The 23,813-nt window shown below is 42.7% G+C and overlaps 2 protein-coding genes across 3 annotated transcripts; one reads left to right on the top strand and one right to left on the bottom strand.

Annotated features, from left to right (window-relative positions):
* Positions 1-315: 315 nt before the first annotated feature.
* egln2 (egl-9 family hypoxia-inducible factor 2) lies at positions 316-13,993 on the bottom strand. Of its 2 annotated transcripts, XM_086125486.1 has the most exons (6): positions 13,715-13,993; positions 11,806-13,233; positions 4,403-4,522; positions 3,474-3,610; positions 2,329-2,396; positions 316-2,214 (listed from the first exon to the last, which is right to left on the bottom strand). In XM_086125486.1, exons 2-6 carry the CDS (start codon positions 13,003-13,005, stop codon positions 2,162-2,164), a joined length of 1,578 nt encoding a protein of 525 aa, XP_085981612.1. In that variant the 5' UTR covers positions 13,006-13,233; positions 13,715-13,993; the 3' UTR covers positions 316-2,161. The 2 variants fall into 2 exon arrangements, with proteins under 2 accessions (XP_085981612.1, XP_085981613.1); XM_086125487.1 differs by lacking the exon at positions 13,715-13,993 and having other exon boundaries at positions 11,806-13,708.
* Positions 13,994-18,095: 4,102 nt separating this feature from the next.
* Positions 18,096-21,725, top strand: tmem160 (transmembrane protein 160). Its single transcript, XM_086126347.1, has 4 exons — positions 18,096-18,412; positions 18,498-18,522; positions 19,410-19,502; positions 19,925-21,725. The coding sequence occupies exons 1-4, from the start codon at positions 18,197-18,199 to the stop codon at positions 20,245-20,247; spliced, it is 657 nt and encodes a 218-aa protein (XP_085982473.1). The 5' UTR covers positions 18,096-18,196; the 3' UTR covers positions 20,248-21,725.
* The last annotated feature ends 2,088 nt before the right edge of the window (positions 21,726-23,813 follow it).

Consider the following 23,813-nt stretch of genomic DNA (forward strand, 5'->3'; position numbering starts at 1 on the left):
ACATGTTTACAGCCACTATGTTCAAACATGTAATATGCACTTGGAAACAAATTTCTGAATTCACTTTACGGGGTTTTTAAATGCCAGCTCCTAATTTTTTTTGTTTGTTTGTTTTAATTGGGGTAGCCACTTTGGCTATTTCTATCAGTCGACCAGGGAACTTGTTACTTTTTTTGGGGCGCTCTGGGTTTACAAAGGGTGGTATGTTCCTACAAAATGAGGTAAAGGACAATGCTAATCTTGGCTGAGTTTTGCTTTATTCGTCTTATTGTAGCGATTTCTCTGTGTTTTCTAAAAATCATAAGTGCCACAACATGAAAGTCTGCATTTAATTCTTTCCCCCCTCCGTTGTCACAGAATTTCACAATTGCTGTGATTGTTGTCAAGCATTAAAAAAGAAAAGACAAACAAGCATTATTGCATTTTCTTTAACTAGCCAGTTAAGAGTAACTCCTTTATCTGGCTCAGTTTTCTTTACAAACACTCATTCAGTTCACTCAATAAAGTGCTTTTGTTGTTAAGTAACCTCTTTAACCAGGCTAACACAAACAAAGGTAACCGTTGTCAAGACAGTAGATCCATCACGTGTGCAAATACCCATTGGAAAAAGTCTCTCTCTTTCACGCGCGCGCACACACACACACACACACACACGCACACACACGCATGCACACGCATGCACACACACAGGCAGTTCAATGCTGCAGTTCACAAACGGTTTGTGTGTGTGCTCAACCTTGTGCTTAGGATTGTATTGTTCCTGTGTAAGTTTCTGTCCGGAAATAAAAGTCGTGTCAATAATAATTAGCATATCAACTCAGCAGCACATGCACATTATAATAAGATCCCATGCAGATCTGTATTCAAACCATAATTGTCAGTTTGGATAAATATTGTTGTTCATTTTGGTTGCCTTATTTTGGTTACACCAGAGGGGCAAATAACGAAAAGCTTTTATTTACTGTTCAGTACTAGCCTTTTCGTGATGCAGTGCGGTTCTACACCACTGCAAAGTACAACTACAATAATCTTTATATTATTAAATTAATACAGTTAAACCCTAAAAGATTCATATCTTGAATTGATTTTTTAAAATACGAACTAGCATCTTCTGGCCAGAAATTACAACTAAGGAGCAAAATGTGTTATTTTATAAATCTGTGAAAAATATTCACCTTTGTTTAGTTGTTTTTTTTAAAAGTTGATTTCTTTTAATTTTATTTTTACTCTCATACTTAAAAAATGTGCTTTGGCTCAATAAAATTTGAGGAGGGTTCACCAACCATTTTGAAACGGAGCTAGAAGTAGCGGTGTACTGGTTAATTTGAAGGGCAACCAGTTTGATAAACACTTCTTTTTTTTTTTGTTAATTCTAAGTATAGATTATATTATCTGTCAGCATGTGGTCGACATCTGCATGTTGTACTTCTTTTCTTGGAGCAAGTATGAGTTTCAAGTGGCTTTGCATACACACCCACACACATGCACACAACACACTTTTAAATGAGACCCTGTTTGAGGTTGAGGCTATGAAGCGGTGTCTGTCCACATCACTTCTAAACGCAGAGTGAAAAGTTTTCCCTCATGCTGAAACTCTCGTTAGATAGCAATTACATTGAATTGAGAGCAAGTGAAACGCTTATGCCACCTTGTATTCCAATATCTTCAGTGGACAATTCAGCTTAGTGTGGATGGTCAGTACTGAGTAAACAAGTACCATCTCCTTACTGTCAAGTAGTCACAGTTCTTCCATTATGGCCATTTCACATCTATGCAGGAAGTGATCGCAGGATCAAATCGTCCCATTGATGATTGACCCTCCTTGTGTATCTCCGACTGGAATCAGAATGTTCTTCCTCTTTAAATTGGGAAAGCATTCCTCACATTACTAACAACAGGCAAAGTAACAAACATACAAAATAGACAGGAGTCCTTTTTCCAGTTAATTGTCCTCATTAAGGAAGCAGTGAGATGTCTAAAGACCAGGAACTTTTCATTTTCCACGGGGGAGGACTGCGGGCTGACCTTTACTAGAGCAGCGCGGTCTGTTCTGCACAAGCCAGTGATAGTTTAACTCCCTTAAGTCCTTTTATAGCATCCATTAAGAGCTCAGAAAGGCACACGGTGCTTTCATGCTGGCTCTCCGGTGATTAGCGGGGATTCATGTCCTGCTGTTCTGACTGACAGGCACTTGAACACCTTTCTGTCCTGTTGCTATGGACACAGGTAGCAGAGATAGAGCACATTTGTCACAATATAACCCGACTCATTTAACATAGAATTAACAAAGATAGTGTGTGTGTGTGTGTGTGTTGGGCATTAGCTCACCTAGCCTGTATTTCTCTTTCGCTTCTGCTCGCTCTTTGGCATCAAAGTACCAAACTGTGATGGCATAGCTGAAAGACAAACAAGCATTGAATTATTAGAAAACCATCTCATGGGTACTATGATAGACTATGAGAAAAATTAACAAAACCTGAATGCAGAGAAGAGCATGGACAAAATTGCATCCCACACTACATTTCGAGCAATAGTGTAAATGTAGCCGAAATAGTACAATGCAGGTAAATGACAGGAGTTGTGTTCATTCTGGGATGTTAGTGGAGTACAGGCTGATGTCTCGGTCACTGAGGGGTTAATTTCCACAGTGTCTCCTCACTCCTGTGGGGCTGCTTTGTTTATTCCTGTCTCTCATGTATGTGCCTCACCAGCACGAGCCCTGCAATTGAACCTTCCTCCCCACCGGCATGCCCCCCCCTTTCAGGAAACACATACTTCCTGCCTCTGACCCCACCTCGCCCCCTCCCCACCCCCTAGCTAGGAGAAGAAGATGGATGCTCTTCAGTGGCGTCAATGAAAATTGTTCAAAATGTTGTAAAATGGCGGAATAGTGATCGACTGGTTAGCACATAGGTGTCAAACTCAGGTCCTGGAGGGCCGCTGTCCTGCATGTTTTCCAAGTGTCCCTGTTGCAACACACCTGATTCAAACGATCAGATCATCAGCAAGCTCTGCGCAAGCCTGACATTGAACCTGTTCATTTGAATCAGGTGTGTTGCGACAGGGAGACTTGGAAAACATGCAGGGCAGCGGCCCTCCAGGACCTGAGTTTGACACCTATGGCGTTAGCACATCTGCGCAGGGCAGGGTTTGATTCCAGCTCTGGCTTTCCTGTGTGGCGTTTCCATGTTCTCCCCATGCCTGGGTGGGTTTTCTCCGGGTACTCCAGCTTCCTCCCACATTCCAAAAACATGCATGGCAGGTTCATGGAACTCTCTAAATTGTCCCTTGATGTGATTGTGACTGCAAATGGCTGTTTGCCTATGTGTACCCTGCGATTGTCTGGCAACCAGTTCAGAGTGTACCCCGCCTACTACCTCAAGACACCTGGGATAGGCTTCAGCATGCCCGGACCCTTGTGAGGATAAGCGGATTAGACAATGGATGGATGGATGTTCCAAGTTGAAGCTCACCGAGTGGCATAGGCCGGTTTGACTTCGTGTGGGTTACGGCGGTCGGACCAGAAGATTAACAGCCTGTCAAACAAGGGTTCGATGTTGGCGACCACATTTTTGCCTTCGGGGAAGATTTGCAGAACTCCTCCTTGTGTCTGTGAATTTAAAAAAAAACTTTTGGCTTCAGTCAAACTACATGGAAGGAAAAATTGCAGTAACGAATCAGTACAGTGAACCCACACATATTTGCGTCCAGAATTTTGGAAATTGCCAATTTCTGTTGGCGGTTTGTTAAACAAGCTAGTTCTCAAGCCATTTTTTGCTAGCATGTTATTTAGGCTAATAGCTACCTAATACTTTTGAATAGCAATAATTTAGTTAGCTATTAGCCTGATTACAGTCATTCATGGGTCATGATTGTGTACATTCTAAATGCATGGTGGGCTGCGCTGGCACTTGAATAGCGCTTTTCTACCTTGGGTACTCAAAGTGCTTCACACTGTTACCTCATTCACTTACTGATGACGTAGCATCAGGAGCAATTGGGAGTTCAGTATCTTGCTCAAGGACACTTCGACATGGTCGCAATGGCCGAGGACTGAACACAAACCTCTGGGGTGGGAAAAGACCACTAGAACACTGAGGGTTGATGCTTTGCTCATTTATCTTTATCTGTGTTGTCACAGACCGCAGTGACAACACCAATCCAAACGGAATATCTGGTGTGTGTGCGTGTGTATGCTGTAACTCTGTACCTTGCTACTCTGAACATCTGAACTCCTGTAGACATCCGCCAACCCCTTTTATAATAATCCGGTCTATTTCAAGTGCTTTAGTGCCATTTTGTGGCATTTATGACTATTACAAACCCATTTGTGGTGACCTAATTTAGGCATGGCTCAGTTCTTATGCATCATCAATAGTGGGGCCTCACTTCATTATCATACCTTAACATCCCAGTTCTTGTTGAGATAGTAGATACATGTGATGCAGCGCCCGTCACCATTTGGGTTATCCACATGGCGGACATATCCGGCACCTTTACCTGGGTAACAAGCAACCATGGCCTATAACAGAGGAAACAGGATGGTTAGTTTTGTTTGTTCAGCACAGCTTTTTAGAGCGGCAGTGGGTATCAAAGATTTATAAGGTTGTAAAATCTTTTGACACAGATCTCGTATTGGCTATTTTTGCAATTGTACTAATGTTGTAGCTAGTGAGGTTTCCACAGTGCCAAATGCACAGAAATATGTGGAAGGTCAGCAACTGGTCAACACTATGATCCTCACATTGAAATCCCCAATCGAAACAATGCTCTCACGCTGGCATTTCCCCCACTTGACACCCGTGTTCAAGCCAGCAAGGCAGTTCGGGAGGTCACTCTCACGGGTAAGCGCAGACCTGCGTGACTGCTCTAAGTCAGTGTGCATTCCAACACCAAAGTTGCCTGTAATGGCCTTGAAACGTGCTGTGAAGTGAAAACTGCAAGAAAGGGTGCCATGAGTGCAGGCTACAGAAAAAATGTCTAAACAACTCCGCTGATTGGCGGGTAACAACAACAGCAGACTGGTGTACTGGCTGGCAGCGGGGAGAGATGCTGAATAATGATAGCCAGCAGCAGCGGTAGCAAAGTATGCTTGTCTAGATTTCTGGGGTGGAAAAGTAATTTTGAGATCAACCACAAGTCGGCTGCAGCCGTGCGTCATTCATGACTAACAGGTTACGGGCGGTTGCAATATTGATTCGACACGGCTTGCTTGACACCAGTGTCGATGTTCTGCGACAACAAGAGTTGAACACCTGAGGAAATCAAAACAAAGATTTGTAGCATAACCGCCACCTGTCAGTGGCTTTTAGTGAGGTGGGACCTAAGTGCATCCAACTCATATTTGGCATTCGCAGCCAAGTGACTTTGAATTTGCGCTGCCAGTTAACAGCCCCTCACAAACCTTGTGAGGTAAGCGGATCAGAAAATGGATGGATAGATAGTTAACAGCCTATGGCCTTCAGAATTTTTTTAAATTCATCCATCTTGTTCTGATTAGCGTTTAGCTGGAGGCTATCCCAGCTGATTTCGGGGCAGATATAAACCACCATTGGCACTCGCTGGCCGATGGACAACAACTGAGATTTGAACCTGGGACCTCTGGACTGTGAGGTAAAGCCTATCCATTAATTAATCATGAGGCTATTGGCCTACCTCCGGCCAAATTACAAATGCTGCTGTCTTTTTCCATACATTTGAATTCGCATTATGAATTTAAACACAAAAGTAGAAATGAGTTGCATAAAATGTCCATCCATCCATTCTCTAATCAGCTTACCCTCACGAGGGTCACGGGCGTGCTAGAACCTATCCCAGCTGTCATGGGGCAGTAGGCGGGGTACACCCTGAACTGGTTGCCAGACAATCGCAGGTCACACACAGACGAACAACCACCCGAGCTCACAACCACACCTCGGGACAATTTAGAGTATTCCATTAACCTGCCATGCATGTTTTTGGAATGTGGCAGGAAAGTGGAGTACCTGGAAAAAAACCATCAAGGGGAGAACATGCAAACTCCACACAGGAAGGCCGGAGCCGGAATCGATCCCTGCACCTCTGCACTGTGAGACCAACGTGTTCAGCAAGCGCCTACCGTGTCGCCTACATAAAATGTAAACACAACTAATACTGCAGTTCTACATGACTGTACCCTACAACTCAAAAACAGTGTTCAACTAAGACCTGTCAGATGGCGCCAATCAAAACTGTGCATGACTACCTTTACGAAAACATTTTTTCAACTGCATCTCATTAAATATTGTGAGGGACACCAAATAACAGCTCCTTTTTTTTAATTTTATTTTTTTATAATGAGTACAGTGGGCGGCCTGGTGGTCCAGTGGTTAGTTAGCACATTGACCCCACAGTGCAGAGATCGTGGGTTCGATCCCGGATCCGGCCTTCCTGTGGGGAGTTCGCATGTTCTCCCCCGTGCCTGTGTCGGTTTTCTCCGGGTACTTCGGCTTCCTCCCACATTCCAAAAACATGCATGGCAAGCTGATTTTGAACACTCTAAAATTGTCCCCTGGTGTGAGTGTGAGCGTGGATGGCTGTTCGTCTCTGTGTGCCCTGCGATTGGCTGGCAACCGGTCCGGGGTGGCGCCCGCCTACTGCCCGAAGACAACTGGATAGGCTCCAGCACCCGCCGCGACCCTTGTGAGGATAAAGAGGATCAGAAAAGATGACGCACATAGCAATCTTGATAACAGCACTGTTATCAAGTACAATTAACATAATACACCAGCAGACAGTGCATCTCTTGCCTGCAGCGTAAACATGTTACATGAAAAAAAAGTTACGTATTAAAAAAATATATATATACTGTATATATATATATATATATACGTATATACTGTATACATATACACATGTATATCAATGCACAGATGTTATGAGCTCAGAGGTGGGTAAAGTACTCAGAGTATGTAGTCAAATATCAGTAGAAATACTTGTGTAAGATTAGTCTCACGTAGAAGTAGTGATTCAACTCCTTCACTGAGGTAGAAAAAGGACTCTGAAATGTACATCAGCAGTAAGTTCGAATTCCGTTTAGTGTCAATCATATACAATATCAATTTTGAAATCATAGCTAAACCGAAAACAAAAATCCCTCTTATAAATTTACCTTTTGCTCGTAGTGCGAAATACGACCAATTACATGGAACGTCACATTTTGCTTGACTTGTGCTCTCAAAATTACAAACATCCAACAATTCTCTTAGCATGTATGGGGTTATATCTTTCAACTCCGAATCTGGCCAGACAAGATCACTTATCTTGACAAAGTAAGTCGTAGTAGAAAGTACAGATATCCGATGTAAAAATAAATCGTGATCACATTTTAAAAAATGAATACTCAATAAAGAACAGATGCCTGAAAAACTACTGATGCAAATATAGCAATTATGTATTTGTACTTTCTTACTTCCCACCGCTGAAGATGGTATTTGAGCTAAATCAACCAATTTACTCCAGTAAACATCAGTGATGCAGTTTCACACATGGACTCAAGTGACCCGACGCACACACACAGAAACAAACGTCATGCGGCAGGACACAGCATGCCGCAATCTGATCTAAGGGTCCTCGGTTCACGTCACATCTCTGCTGAGATCAGTGCCCACAGTAAATTGAAGTCTAATTGGCCCCATGCAACGCGTGCTTCGACGAACACCGCCATTGACGACCGACGTGTGCCAGCCACATGCCCGACCTGATCCGGAGACGGTTGGTCAGGCAGAAGATTCTCTTCTGCACAAGAACAAAAGTAAACTGAAAGGGCGCATGCATTTTGTGATTAGCAGCTATGAGACGGGTGCCGGGGGCTCTAGAAGCTACCGGCATATTTTACAGTTTATCGTTCATAGCACTGCTATGTTGTGTACCGTATTTTAAAGTAATTCTTCTCTTTGACTTGTTTCAGTTGCAGAAAAGTCCAAATTTAAGTCACCGTCAGTATGGTACAAAGTTGTGCCACAAGATGCGAGGCAGCACTGAGGTCGAATGGAAGAGATGCAGCATGTAAATAAAAGCAAGAGGCAGAGAAGGTCCCTAACTAATCTCCAGTAATAACCCTTGTTCCCAATGTTTATCATTGCATGATCTGTCCCCAGAGGGACTGGTATTCGACAAGATTTATTTTGACAAATATGAGAAAAATTAACAATATCCATCCATTATGCTTTCATTAAGATCATGAGTAAGTTGGAGCCTGCGTCAGCCGACTTCAACTTGAGACACGCTGGATTGGTCGCGAGTCACAGTCACACAAACAACCATTCAAATTCACATTCACACAAATGGACAATTCTACGCTTTCACTAAACGTAAGACACATACTTTTGGAACGTGGAAGAAAACTGAAGTACCGGAGAAAACCCAAGCAAGCACGGCGAGAAAATGCAAACTACAAACAGAAAGCAAGGCCTGATTCAAATCCTGAAACTCAAAACTGTAGGGCAGGCGTTAACTACTTGTCCTTCATGCCAAAACTAGCAACATATCAACTGTGATTTTCAAATATTTTTGATGGGAAGGGAGAATATTTTTTTCCTCAACGTTCTGAATTAGTTGAGAAGGAAACAACGTTTTTCTGCCGGTTTAAGCAAGACAACGCAATTGTTGCACTTTCTTTAATCTTTAAATTATTAATTGTGTGCGGTGGTTAAATTAATAATTTAAAAGGCGCAATTAATCAATGATCAAGGTCTCATCACCAAACAAAGTCTAATATTGTGAAACTTGATAAGGAATACCAGTGCTGCTTTAATTTCTTTATGGGTCAATACTTAATGTGTCCCTCATTAATCAGTTAAGAGTTACGGGGAGTTGTCATGAATCTTCAGTAATGGGTCAAAAGTCACATTCAAAGACATTTGTCATTTTCATGTGGGGAATGATGCTACGAGACTGCCATGTTATCACATTTCTACACTGGATTAATTAAACGGAGAGGATATTACATGAATTAACATCAGACATGATTTATACTTATCGGTATTCTTTTATGCGCAAGTCTGTTGGATAATTAAAGGAATAAAAGCCTACTATGAGGCGGTCCGGTAGTCCAGTGGTTAGCCCGTCGGCTTCACAGTGCAGAGGTACCGGGTTCAATTCCAGCTCCGGCCTCCCTGTGTGGAGTTTGCATGTTCTCCCCGGGCCTGCGTGGGTTTTCTCCGGGTGCTCCGGTTTCCTCCCACGTTCCAAAAACATGCATGGCAGGCTGATTGGACACTCTAAATTGTCCCTAGGTGTGAGTGTGGGCGTGGATGGTTGTTCGTCTCTGTGTGCCCTGTGATTGGCTGGCAACTGATTCAGGGTGTCCCCCGCCTACTGCCCGGAGACGGCTGGGATAGGCTCCAGCACCCCCCGCCACCCTAGTGAGGATCAAGCGGTTCGGAAAATGGATGGATGGATGAAGCCTACTATGTGTACAACTCTCTCATGGTTCATTTTTTATTCGCAAAATTTCTGCTTAAATTAATGAGAAAGAAATTACTTGCTGTTTAGAGCATGTATCACTTCTGCTACAGCAATATGACTTCACTTTTTTTTAAAAATAAAACCTCCTTAGTCAATTGTCCAAGACCTAGAAAGTGTAGGTACTTGGAATAAAATAAATTATTCCTGAATGGTGAATGTCCGTTTTTGTCAGACCTCTTCAATTAAAAGTGAAAGTTTGTATTTCAAATCTGGAGCTGCAAGTTGTATAACAGCTGTACGTGTTGATACTACCAGCTTCAGCCGGCATTACTAAGCACCGGAAGGGCATCTGAGGACAGGCTTGCTGCAGCAGACGCTCTCAGAATGGCGCCGATTATGCTGCATGGCTCCCATATCATGAGATAACCCGACATACTGCAAAACTGCATACACTAAATGCTGACCAAAATCCGACATACTGAACAACCTCACTCCCGCTGACCAATGAGAGGTGTGGCATAGCAACGCAATGTTCTGCTGCTACTGTTTTTGCCCATGTTTCAGACAACATAGAGCTCTGCTCTGTATGGGCCTGTTACCAAGGAAACTCCAGGCAAAACCTCCAACTCCCAAAAAAGTGAGCTGCTCTGATTACATAGCAGTGAAGGAGCCAGAAACAAGTCAGTAGAAATTGGATGGAATGACGAAACATTTACAATTGGTGTTAAAAATGGAATTTAACCATTGCCAAGGAACGCAATGTGACCTTCTGTTCAGTTACACCCCACCCCTTCATCCTCTTTTCTTCTTCTATATCTATTGCTGCAATGTCTTACGCAGTCTTTCACAAGGACACTATGGAAACTGGCAACCCACCAAAGTTATTGAGAGACTAAATACCTCATGTATAAAACCACCTGATCCGTTTTGTATCGCTATCCTTCCGTCCGAGTGCCCCTACAGCGCTGCGGTACTGGGGAAGCAAAGTTCGCCGAAGAGAAGGCGGCGCTGTTTAAACACGGCCTCGGTCTTATGTAAATGGCAACGGATTGGGCAAGGGTTTGAGGCTATGACTGGTCCGACACAGAAGGGTTGAACTAAGTTGTTAGACGGTAAGAATTGTATGAAACGCGGAGATCAATATGCAAGTGACAATTGGTGGAGTCAATTCTCAGATGACGGTGATGATGCTTTTCCCCAAAACCTGGAAAGAGCGAATCAAAGGCCTCTAAAATCCTCCAAAACAACGAAATTCATGAAAAAAAAAATGGATAATGAAAGTACATGTCCAGGTCTATGGCACTCATGAATTGCCTTTCTCACAAATGCTCCATTTGCATTATGTCAGTCAACTTTTTAGGGCAAGAGACGCCGTTTGAAAAGTCACAGTAATTTTGACACATCGACCTCAACAACCCGTTGAAATTTCAGCTTGTACGATCTTATTGGGGAATATTTTTACCTGAAACTTGTCACCCAATCGGAGAAGGGGTTCCCAGGGTAACAGATAAAGCAAAAGGGTCGAGTAGATATAAGAGCGAAATAATCCAAGTTCTGTTTTACTCCAACTTGAAGGAATTACATTTTAACTGGATTTTCTGTAGGCGATATCACACAAAAACATTACCCAAAAAGGCTTTCCCATTGACCCTCCCCCCACCCCATCAACACAAAAACTATTTCACTGGAACCCATCATTCAATTTGCACAACTCTTGGTGCGTTGTTCTCAGGTTCCAGTGACCATTTCAACCAGATTCCGCATTTTGTCATTTGCTTTTGGAAGCTTTTTTTTCCCAACAATAGTTACCTAAACGTTGACAATAAGTCCTACAGGGACAGAAATTGACTCCTACTGACAAGTACAGAATCATGTTGACGTACTTAAACCCGCCTCAAAACTCATTTGTATTCTTTGGCATTTGACTCAGCATGACTCAGATTTGTTCTTGGTTTTGCTGTTGGGAGCTTTCTACCGTCTTTGTTACCGATTTGTTGCTTTCCTGTTGTATATGTTGGTTGCTCCATGTACAGCACTTTGTATGCAGCGATGGCTGTTTGAAAGTGCTCTATAAATACAGTTGAGTTGAGTTGAGTTAAACCTAAGAAGGGGTAGCGTTGCCTTCAAAGTCACAGATGGCTGGACTGATTTCCAGGCGATACAGCATCACATGCATTTTTCTTCCTCTGGGTGCCAGTATGATGAGGGCACTGGTTGAGGCAGGCCTAAATGTAGGCAAAAAGCCACGGTGGGAAGGAAATAATATGCCCACTGGGCAATCTGCACTTCAACCACGTTTATGGAGAAGTAAATATGCGACCGACATGACATGACCATGATCAAACTCCAAATGTAAAAAAACCCCAAATACCCTCTCACCTTAGTCCGTCCATTGATGACACAGTCCCCCAGCTGTCCATTGGCTGCGCTATACATGATGGCCTCATCGATAAAAGACATCAGACTTCCGATGTTCTTACACCCTGGCTCGCGTCCTTCCACCCAGGCAATCTGGTCACCTCGGATACTCCGTGAAGGAATGCCCCTCTGGCTCACCAGCTGCCCTCCTCGGAATTTTCCATTCTGATTTAGGGCTTCAACCTCCTCCAAAACCCGTTCGCCTAACACAGGGCCAAGAAAGTTGTCCTTAATGCAGATGCCGTAGTACTTCATGCAGGGCACGATGAACTGAAGAGCTACACGCTCAGCTGAGCAGACAGACACGTCTGACGGCGGAGGTGTTGGGATTCCATTAGCCTCCGTGGGGGGGATCTGACTGCAGTCATATGGAAGGACAAGGGTGGCCGGCTGATATATGTCGTGCTGGATAATTTGGGGTGAAGGGACTGTTGGGATGAAGGAAGTCTGGGGAGTGACACTCTGAATAGTCATCAGCTGGTCACTCAAGCAACTCTTACTGCAATCAGCTGTCAGTCGAGCACCTGAAAAATTGTGAGGAATACTTCCATCAGCCAATCTCCTTCGCTTCAAGTCAGATTCCATGGAGGTGAAAACTGTGTCTACAGGGTCCACCACGCCTGCTGACCCAGTAAGAGTTTCAGAAACAAAGTTCCGGTTCTCCCCACCTCTCCTCTTCTGTTGTTGCTGTCGAGCTCTCATGTCATTATTGATCCTCCTTATCATAGCAGGGTCGGCATTCTCTAACAGACAGGCTCTGCTGGTGACGGGGCACACAGGGGCCCCCGAGGTCTCTTTCATTTGTGCAGGCTTTGGTGTGTGGGCAAAAGCGCTCGCGGGGGTTCCTTCCACAGACAGAGACGCTACACCAACGCTGGAGAGTGGCAAGCCAGTTCTGCATTGTTTGGTCGGGGTTGTGAGTCCGCGGGGGTCGCTTTGGGAAGCGAGACCCGCCAGAAACTCGTCGGCAGTCGGACCCCCGACCCGCACCCCACACAGGCCGTTGATCCCCATGTCTGTCGGGTGCGCGCACACTATCTCGGCTGGTGTAGCGGTGAGCTGCTGGGTGCTGATCCTCCTTTGCGGAGATGCTGAAACGGCTACCGATTTGCAGGAGGCAGAGCTTGGCTTCAAGAGGTCTGCGCCTCCCAAATTCTCCATTTTATCACGTCATGCGACGCTGGATGTGCACGTAGCCCATGTCCGCCCTTCATCTTTTGGCTGAGTGGCTGGGTCGTCTGATGGAGAGGAGCTCTGATGCAACCACTTTCATGTCCTCGCCTTGTTTTTCCTGCTTTCGTGACAACCATCAACTATTACCCTGAACGGAACCAAGCTGTAGAGCGGCTCGCATTATTCTCAGGAACATTTTGAGGACGTGTTGTGTATCTGTGAAGAGTAAACTGATACACTTTAGGCCTATTAATAGCATGGCACAGGTCATTTTTCATAGAGCAGGCAATAAATGTTGAGTTAAAGTTACTGTTTTATTATCTATCTAGCTATCTTGACATAAAGTGCACATTATTGTCACCACACAACCAAATTGTCATAGAAGAAGCTTATTTTAAACAATCTTTGCCACTGAATTGGTTAATCGGGTATTTCTATTGACTCTCACATGAGGTGATAACACCCGGCACTAATATGCCATTATACATCTAGCCTTAAAAAGAAACTCGTTTAGATGTGTACACTCCAAACTGTTAACGTCTTCGCCAACCGGCTAAATAACTTTTGGTCATCGGGTTATTCCTGAAACTCGCGTTGCATGCATATATCTATAGCTTCTGTCCATGAAAACACCAACATATGAGAGTTGAAAATAAAACACAGTGAGACGAAATAATCCTGATGCGCTGTCACTTACTTCAGCCCACAGCAATGCAAATTCACTCCCGAGCGTACGTGACGGTCTGCGTGTACGCATGTTATTTCCGGAATTATCTACTCCAGTCCACGCAGCGTTCTTTCCTTCCCACGTACATTGAAAACACGCTCATGCACGCAAGGATGATAAAAACAAAAAAGAAACGAGTCGGGTCGTCACGGGAAGACCAAGGGAGATGGTGGAAACGGTCCTTTCGACGGTCCTCGTGTTTCTCTGTGAGTGGACCCGATGTGGGTCCCTCTCATCTTCCCTCCCCCAACTCCCACGTCCACTCCCTCTCGTCTCCACGCGCGTGGGCCATGTGACCGCCAGTCGCTCGCTACTGTGGCGAACCCGACCGCCCACCACAGGAGAAAGGAACATATTTGTTACCAATGAATTTCCCTTACTTAATCCACGTCTTAATACGACTGCTATCATGTCACAATTATAGAAATCATTAATGCTATACAAAAAACCTCAACGCCATATACTGTACATCCAGAGCCGTTCGGAATCAATATTTATTCATATTTATCCAACAACGTGACAAAAACATTTCGACAAAATGCATCGTACGTGTCAACGTTGATTATTAATGAACGATTCATTAACTTTACATATGTAACTTGATTGATAGGAATTAATTCGTTTTGGTTGAAAAAAAACCCGTCATAAAATATACTTCGATATTGATATATTTCACGTTTATGCCAACATTTTCAACATACGGTTACATCCATGATGGGTCCAACGAGACGTAACCTGTGTAATTTACTGCTGGGCAATAGACATACCTGTCAACTTTTCGGAGCGCCAACCTGTATAAACTACCAAAAAAATCTTTATAAAGAGCAAAAAATCCTTCTAACACACCAAAGCATTTTATATGTCAAAATAACGTCAGAAAAAAACCCACGAAATTTTCAATGATATTTATTGTAGATCTCCATAATACAATGTCTGGTTAATGTCTAATCATCATTCTACTTAGTGGCATTACTGTGTTCAGAGTGGTATTCCTGCGTTACTTTTTTCACCAACTCCAAATGATTTGGAGTTGGTGAAAAAAAAACCCGGAAATGTTCAGAATCCGTATGATTTGTGCGATACGGCCATATACGTAAGATTCACCACAAAATCCGTATGAACTATGGCTAAACCGTATGAGTTGACAGGTATGAATAGATGCACACTGGACAAGGAGGACACGAAGAAAAATAACGCCATCGTGGCTACACAGCAAATCGTTTGCAAGGGGTCGACCATAAACAGCAAACAAGCTCACACTGGCAAATTCCAGTTTTTCTCAAATGTGTACTCACACAAGTTTTGTCAAGGCCTTGTGCGCCCAACAACAGACGGGCACGTTTGCGTGTGCAACGAACATTTCACCGAAAGAGTTGTTTAAAAAAAAGACAGCTTTAGTTATATTTTGTCTCAGGACAGCTACAAGTGCAAATTTCTGTATTTGTATCTGAATCTGAATTGAAAATTTCATAGCGGTGACGTTCCCTTGTGAATGACATTGTTTTTTTGTCTTTAAAAGTACCACATTTTATGTACTCGTTTGAGGTCAGCACATTAAGCTAAACTTGCAACGCACACCCCATACAACGGTATATGCTGATAAGAGTATGTTTCTGTTTATCTTCAGCTGTTTGAAAAGAAATCTCCGTGACATGTGAGTCATAAATTTGGATGGATTACAAGGAGGGTACATTCTTGCAACATGAACATGTTGCTTTTGCTTGTAGAATCCTGAGCGTTATACTCCGGAATAAAGTTACATGTAAATGAAGGATTGATGGTGATGAAATGCATACCTGTCAACTCATACGGTTTAGCCATAGTTCATACGGATTTTGTGGTGAATCTTACGTATATGGCCGTATCGCACAAATCATACGGATTCTGAAAATTTCCGTCCCCCCGCCCCCCAACAGGTTTGCTTTTGCCCAGAATGGTGATAGTCTACTCGAATGCTTTCATTTCGAAAGTAAATATGAATGGATGCTGTAACTTCGAGCCGATGGGTCAGCATTTGGAGTTGGTGAAAAAAGTAACGCAGGAATACAACTCTGAACACAGTAATGCCACAAAGTAGAATGATGATTAGACATTAACCAGACATTGTATTATGGAGATCTACAATAAATATCATTGAAAATTTCGTGGGTTTTTTTCTGCCGTTATTTTGACATATAAAATGCTTTGGTATGTTATAAGGATTTTTTGCTCTTTATAAGGATTTTTTTGGTAGTTTATACAGGTTGACGCTCCGAAAAGTTGACAGGTATGGAAATGTAATGTGACCATCAGGGCAGGATGCAGGTGGCCTGACAAAGTCAGTAACATCAGAGTCGCTGCGGTGGTAAACATACTAAATCAGGGCTACTGTGTATCATGACATCATTAAAAAGGGGGGGGGGGGGTCTTGCAAGCATGGACATTTTCGCACCTGCATTATTAAATAACCACAATGAGCTTCACATCCTGTATCCTGTTTTGTCTTACAATGTATGCTCTCACAGGATTTGATAACATGGAGAGGTTTTAGTCTTTGATCCAGGCAGTAGCATCCCATCTTTTTCACCGTTATTAAATTTGCTTCACTTTCTCATTGAGTTTGTTCCAGTAACCGAATAACAGCGTTGTCTTTGCCATGCAAGGTCAGCGCTCCCTACACAGCTGGCTGGAGCCATCCAGAGTAGTGCAGCTCTGCACGTATACATCTCCTCATCTCCCTCTTCACACCGCCAGAATTAAGCCGAGAGGGCAGTGGAAAGTCAAAGGAAGGTGGAAGGCCAAGTGGTTGCTGACTTGGTTTGTTTTTGCTTTTCCAGTGGCCTAAAAGCCCATTTTGTATGCACAACAAGATTAGGATTGCTTGTATAATGTCCAACATAATCCAAAAATCTGCTTTTACAAAGACAGACACATGCAGTTTTGTCAGAAAGATGTTCATTCAACATGTTTATTATTGTGGTTGTAGTTGACATCAAGAGCGCATTTGGGCATTTGCACGAAGAGTTTTATTTTTAAACCCCCTTCATGAGTTTGCACATGGCAGTAAAATGGACTAGTCCATTGCATGAGAAGAAAAGGGGGAGCACATGACAGCAATGACAGATTAAGTATTTTCATGTGTTCTTAAGGAAGTGATTCAGGACTGCGCATCATAATAGATTTAAATTGATGACAACTTTATTAAGTCTCTTTTAATGAGACATTGGATGGCTTTGGACATCTCTGCGCCCCGGGCAATTGCCTGCTCATGCCGATTTAGCAGTGATGTGGAACTGCTTTCCAAGATACCAAGAGTTACTTCTATTATTTTTAGTTAGGCAACAACATTTGTTCCTGCTTGAAATTGAAATAAAAATTATTTTTGTTTCCTGCCTGCTGCTCCGCCCGACATAGGACATAACAAGCATATTGGACAAAAATTCAAGAATGAAAATGTTTTCAAAAACAGGAAATGTATGTGTTTATTTATTTTAGGTGTAGCCTTTGCTTATCCAGGTAAGGCAATTCAGAACATATTCTCGTTTGCAATGCTGACCTGACAAATAGGGAAAATAACTCAGTCTTTAAGTTATTGGCCGAGCATATACAGACTTCAAGGTTAAAGAATCTTTGTAACCAATTGTGAACATGTGTTGCGTGTACAAACACCTGCTGTTCCATTGTGTTCGGGACAGTAGCGTGAGAGCGAGCAGAAGGTCAACTGTAAATCACATCAAACGTTTGGCCCTTGTAAAGACCCTACTGTCAACACACAGGCGCACACACAAATACTCCTATGTAAAGCCCCCATAGAGCTCCTCATAAACTGAGCAATCAGGTATGACAAGAAGAGTTGTTTTAAATTCCCAGAGCCCCCTCCAAAAAAAACAAAAAAAACCCTAAGGAAGTGAACGTCAACTTACGTAAATGAGGACATGTAAGTATAGTAAATGATTCTCACATAGACTCTATCGACAGTTGATATAAAAAGAAAAACCCTGTTCAGATGCCAGGTTTTTGTTATAAAAAAACAATGAGACCAAAATAAATCGGTTACTCCCCCCCAAACCCACCGATTATGGTGACCTATAACCTATCTGTTTTCAAGAGGGGAAGTAAAAATAAACTACTGCGACAACATGGTTGCACAAGCATATACATGTACACCCTCTTGTAAATAGAGATGTGGCTGTGGTCAGGATTAACCAGTCTATCTATCTATCTATATATCGATGTTTGACTTTCTGGCGCCACCGTGTGTTTCATGACCAGCATAAAATCAGTGCTGTCTTCTATTTTTTGGAACATAGAGGGCGCTGCGTCGATTCAACTCACCCAGTTTGCGGCGTCGCTTTCGTCTTCCTGATTGATCGTTGACTCCGTTAGAGTTCAGAGTTCACGTCGATGTCGTGTTGATACTCCCCACCCACTTAAAGCGCTTTCGATTTAGGCGGTTCTCCTACGAGCGATGTGATGACCTTCTTGCGGTTGTTCCTGCGGAGGCAGTTGCCCATGGCCGCGTCACACTTGTCCCGCATCGTCGCGAGACCGCCGCGGCCTCCTGGCGGCGCTCAGTCGGGCACCACGCGGCGGCAATTTACGGAAAAGGGGCCGTGGGGGAAAAGCCCGTCATCGGAGTTACCACCACAGCAATATCAGCTCACTGCCCTCGACAAGGCGGACGCTTTGGTAAGCCAATGCGTTTACTGTCTTTGTCAGGTCCCGTACTTATATTCGTTGTGGGTTTAAAATATTTCACTTTTTCCCCTGGCAGATGCTGAGGAAGTCTCACGAAACAGGTAATACTAGAGGCGGAACACATCTCTCTAAAGTTCAATACAATGACAGCAAAAGCTGTGCCGGCAGTTCAGCTTGATGTAACGTTAACAGTTAATTCGTTAAAGTTTATTTAAGTCTACCTCTGTGTTCAGAAGGGACGGACATTGCCATTCTGAGCATTATTAATTGTGCTTTCAGGTGAAATTTTAGGATGTACCTAAAATTCACTACAGTATATCCGTTACAGAGAAACTCTGTTTGACTTAATTTATGAAATTATATGAGTAACTGCTCATTCTTTCAGCACAACTTGCTGTTCTGTAGAGGAGCTGAACTGCGAAATTCACTTAAGGTTATTGACCCATGAATCGTACTGTATACTGTACTGTACTGCATTTCCAAGGACGTCTGCTTCTGTGCTTTTCTGACTCTTTCACTCAAAATTATGGCTAAATGATATCGAAAAAAAATTACTGCAATATTCCCCCACAACATTGTGATTGTCATTCAGTATGCAATAATTTTTTCAAGGTCATTTTCCCCATGCATCTGTTTAAACAAACACAAGTAATAGCTTAATCAGAATGACAAAAAAACAATATCAGATTTATTATACATAAAATTTTGATTTTATGAGGTCAAATTAATTTGACCTCAGAAACCTTTTTATTTTGCATCTTTCCTTCTTCCATTCCTTCCTTTCTTTCTTTCCTTAAAACTGCTTTTCTGGCTTGCTTCCTTCTGTACCTCCCAATACCACGTTACAATTTGCCTTTATTATAAAACTTTAGTGCCAGTGCCGTTTTCATATAAATTGTTCTTCCCTATCGTTGGTGGTCATCAATATGAGAAGTCCAGTGTTAATATCATCAAGTTGCTTGAATCCTGTTTTTTGACTACCTTGCAGGTTTTCTCTCGTGGTTCCGAAATGGTCTGCTTGCAACGGGAATCGGCGTCATTGCTTTCGTGCAGAGTGAAGTGGGACGTGAGGCGGCCTACGGTAAATGAACAAAGCAGCTGAAACACGTGTGGCATTTTACAGGGAAAAAATATCACAAGTGTCTCTCAGAAATTATAATTTTGAGAAATATCACATAATGAAAACTGCCCATAAATACATGCTTCCAAACAAACAGTTTTTAAAGAGAATCACTTCACAGATAAGACGCTAATCATGAATTAATTGTCGCATACAGGATACGGGATGTGAATCTCATTGTAGTTACTAAATAACTCAGGTGTGAGAATGTGTGCTGCCATAATACACAGTAGTCCTGATTTAATATTTTACCCACCGCAACATCTCTGACGTTTCTGACTTTGTTGGCCCCCTACATCCTGGCCTCATAGTCACATTACATTTCATCACCATCCATCCTTTATTTCCTGCCATGTAATAATACAATGTGTATTTTCCCGCAGCCTTCTTCATCCTGGGCGGCGCCTGCGTGTCCTTCGGCGGCGCCTCCTACGTGGCCAGCCTCTTGACCCTGCGGAGGCTGATGCTGCTCTCCGTGCCCGCCCTGCTGATCCAGGGCGCCGTGGTGGGCAGTGTGGGTCTTTTCTGGCTGTGCGCCGTATCCCTCTACATCGGCCGCCTGGAGGTGGAGATTATCCACGAGGACGAGGGTGAAGAGTGCCAGGAGTGCCGCGATAGACGCGAGCACGGTGGCTACAGAGGCCCGCCCCACGACAGGAGGCACCCCAACGCCGATGACGGGAAGAACAAGGGGGCTGACAAATAGAAGTCTTCCAGTCTGTGTGTGCGTGCAAATGTGGGTGTTAAAAGGGCCAAAGCCAACTATGGACTTCAATTACAGGGCCCTTTTTTTACTAGTTACCCCACGCATCATTATCTACACTCTCAGGCCACAACGTTAGGTACACCTGCACAATCTAATGAGATTCATTACAAATCCAATTTTTTTGTTGTGGAGTGAAATATTGTACTCAAAGCACTTCTGTTTCTGATGCAGAAAAATTTGACAATTAACATCAAAATGTACTGGTTAATTCGACATAAAATCTTTGACGGTGTCAAAAATGAGAATATGCATGTACAGTGGATTTGAAAATTCTACACCCCCCTATTTAAATATTCATTTGTTGTGAAAAAAAATTTGACCAAGATAAGTGATATGTCACCCATTGTGCCCCGTAAATTGTACAATTAGATAAAATGAAAGGGAGGGGAAGTAAAAATCAATAGCTGAGATAATGGGGTTGTACAAGTGTACGTTACATATGCCATTACCATTCATCTTAAAATTCATATTGTGAATCAGCACACACCTGCCACATTTTAAGGTGTCTCTGATCTCAAATCTAGTACAAATGTACTAGCAGGCTTTTCCTGATATTTGCCTGAAGTTTTTTTTTTCTGTCACTGACTGCTATTTGGAACTGTTCATAATTCGTTTCTGACCAGAAGACATTTGACGACATGTGTTGGGATTTTTTTTTTTTCTATGTCAGTGTTGGCACAAAACTTAGGCTTCTGCTGGAAAGCAAAAAAAAAAAAAAAAGTTACCAAAGGCCAACTAGAACAGGTGAATATTATTTTAGTACCGTTTAATTTTGAATTTGAATGTAATTGTTAATTCTGGCCACGAACTCGAACTACATTATTTTATTTTTAATTTCCCTTGCTCAATACAGTTGAGTTGAAAGATGTTTTAAAAATTGTACTTTATGTCTCACGTTTTTGGTAGAGGAAAGGTTGAAATGGTTTATCTTGGTCTCATTTATTGATCTCACAAAAATCTGGCATTTTTGGACACTTTTGATAGCCACTCTAGATTGTGAAGTCATACCCAAATAGTGTCCTGTTGGTGCAGTTATGTTTACTAAGCTGTTCCGTTCATGTGAGCTTGTGGGTGAGTGCATGTTTCAGGTTGGGCTTTTTTAAAAATGTTATTTGTAAATGCGATTCAACAAGGGCTTACAGCAACTTTTTTTTAATGGTAGAGTACGCATTTTCTTTTTCAAACAACTTTAGCACTTTGTTTAGCTCCTGTTGTATAGTCACAGTTTATTTTTTTTTCTCAGTGCAAATTGTAATAAAACCTTGAATTACAGTTGAGGAAGTGCAGTCTTGCAATTTCTCAGATGGTGGTTGTACATGGTGGCTGGGGATTTATTTGTATTTATTGTTTACTGGTTGGTGTACACTCTCCTGTCAGTGTACACGTCATAAAGTGAAATAAAACATTACATGAGCAAAGCTGCTTGTTTCTTAGTGGTAACTCGAATAAAATGCGACAACAACAAACGCGAATCCATTGTGTATTTTTATGTACCGTCACTGGTGACTCCAACACCATGACAAGGATATCGCCAACGCTTTAATATGACCACTTTGGTAACGCTTCAACATGCAACACAACAGAGAACAAATATAAAGGCCATGAATAATACGAGAAACATAAAAACTGGGGTCTTTTGTTGATATTACAAACATGAAGACACATTTATGTAACCATTAGCAGAGTTCTCCTGAAATGGGCCAACAAAGCATCACAGAACAAATATAACGTGCCTGAAAATGTATAACTAAAATAGTAAAAAAAAACATTTTTTTAAAAACGCGTTTCGTTCATGAATGGATCAGTAACCACCTGTCACTGGAAATACACACCGGGCCGTTGCAAACAAACTATCCAATTAACTATCCAATTTTTGGTATTTATTTTACTAGCTTTTGGGTTTAATACTAAGTACACTAAGTAGTGTTACACAACTGAAATTAGCATCTTGACATGCGTCAATACTCCGACACTCACGGATGTAACGCAGAGAATCCGGTCGCTTTTCAAAATACAAGCTTTTTTTTTTTTAGCAACGGATAACAAATAAACCAGATGTAAGAATTTTTTTGCGTTCATCAAAGTGACCTGTGGCCCAATACCGGCCCGCGGCCCGTTGGTTGGGGACCCTGGTATACTGTACATCAGTGGCGGGCCGTGCATTTCAACCTTAGGCCTTCAGTGACGTCACGTACATGACAACAATACAGCATAGCATAGGTGTCAAACTCGGGTCCTGGAGGGCCGCTGTCCTGCATGTTTTCCAAGTCTCCTAGTTGCAACACACCTGATTCAAATGAACAGGTTCAATGTCAGGCTTCCGCAGAGCTTGCCGATGATCTGATCATTTGAATCAGGTGTGTTGCAACAGAGAGACTTGGAAAACATGCAGGACAGCGGCCCTCCAGGACCTGAGTTTGACACCTATGCAGTATAGGCTCGTCAAGCAGCACTTAATTTCAGGAGCATTTAAAACCATCAAGTATGCATTCACAATTATACAATTTAAAAATACTAAATAAAATGCCACCCAAATTACGCTGTGTGATCTCAAACAAGTCTGTCCAATAAATTGCACAACGTCGAAGTTTCATATAAGACACCAACCAAACAATAACAAAACAAACTATTCTTTGAAAATAAAGTTAACATCATTTGCATTTTGAGAATAGGCTGTACAACAGCAAATAACTGACGATGTTGAGCAGCTGAGATTGAACGAACTTTAGTGCACGAAGGTGACTACAATGCGGCATTATAAATTGCAGTTGAGCAGATTTATTTGCTACATTTTTGTATCTTTGTCATTTTATTTCGTTACCATTAATTTAATACTAACGAAATAAAATGACAAGAAGAAATGTAAAATAAAATTCATTTACTCACCAATGTAGTGCTTGTTCACTGAGCTGCACATCGACGCGAGTGTCCACAAACGTTTTTAAACGCACCGTAGTTTGTCAGTGCCCAGCCATGCTCTGATGTTTCCTTGCTGCCTTGGTAAAACCACTTAAATGGGTAAATCCAGTGTGGCTCCAAACACCAAATCGGTACGTTGCAAGCAATAGGCATTCCCAACAATACCATTTGCAGCGTTTCTCAGAGGCTGTGAGCCACGGGTACCGTTCATAATTGCTCGTCTGAAAATGACGGACAACCCCTTTTCCTTGCTGGGACAGGCGAGCTAGCGCAGAAGTTGGGCGACATCTTCGCACAATATCCAGCTTTTCGTGGAAGGTCCGTCTTGAAAATTGTGTGGAAAGTAGTTCCACAACCCGATCAACGTCTTCTTCTTCGGCCATTTTGGGTTAAAATGCAGTGATAGCTCCCTCTAGCAGGCGCTAATCCAATCACCGAACGCGCACATCCAGTCTCGACGTAAGACATTCAAACTGGCCCCGGTGCGCAGACTCGTGATCTGATTGGCACAGTCAACATGACTGTGCCCGTTCATTTTCAGTGTACAGGGGCCTGCTCTGTTTAATCTGAAGGCCCCGAGCAAATTT

This window comes from Hippocampus guttulatus, chromosome 12 (assembly GCF_054856545.1).
Source record: "Hippocampus guttulatus isolate MCC_2025c chromosome 12, RoL_Hgut_1.0, whole genome shotgun sequence".
Lineage (NCBI taxonomy): Eukaryota > Metazoa > Chordata > Actinopteri > Syngnathiformes > Syngnathidae > Hippocampus > Hippocampus guttulatus.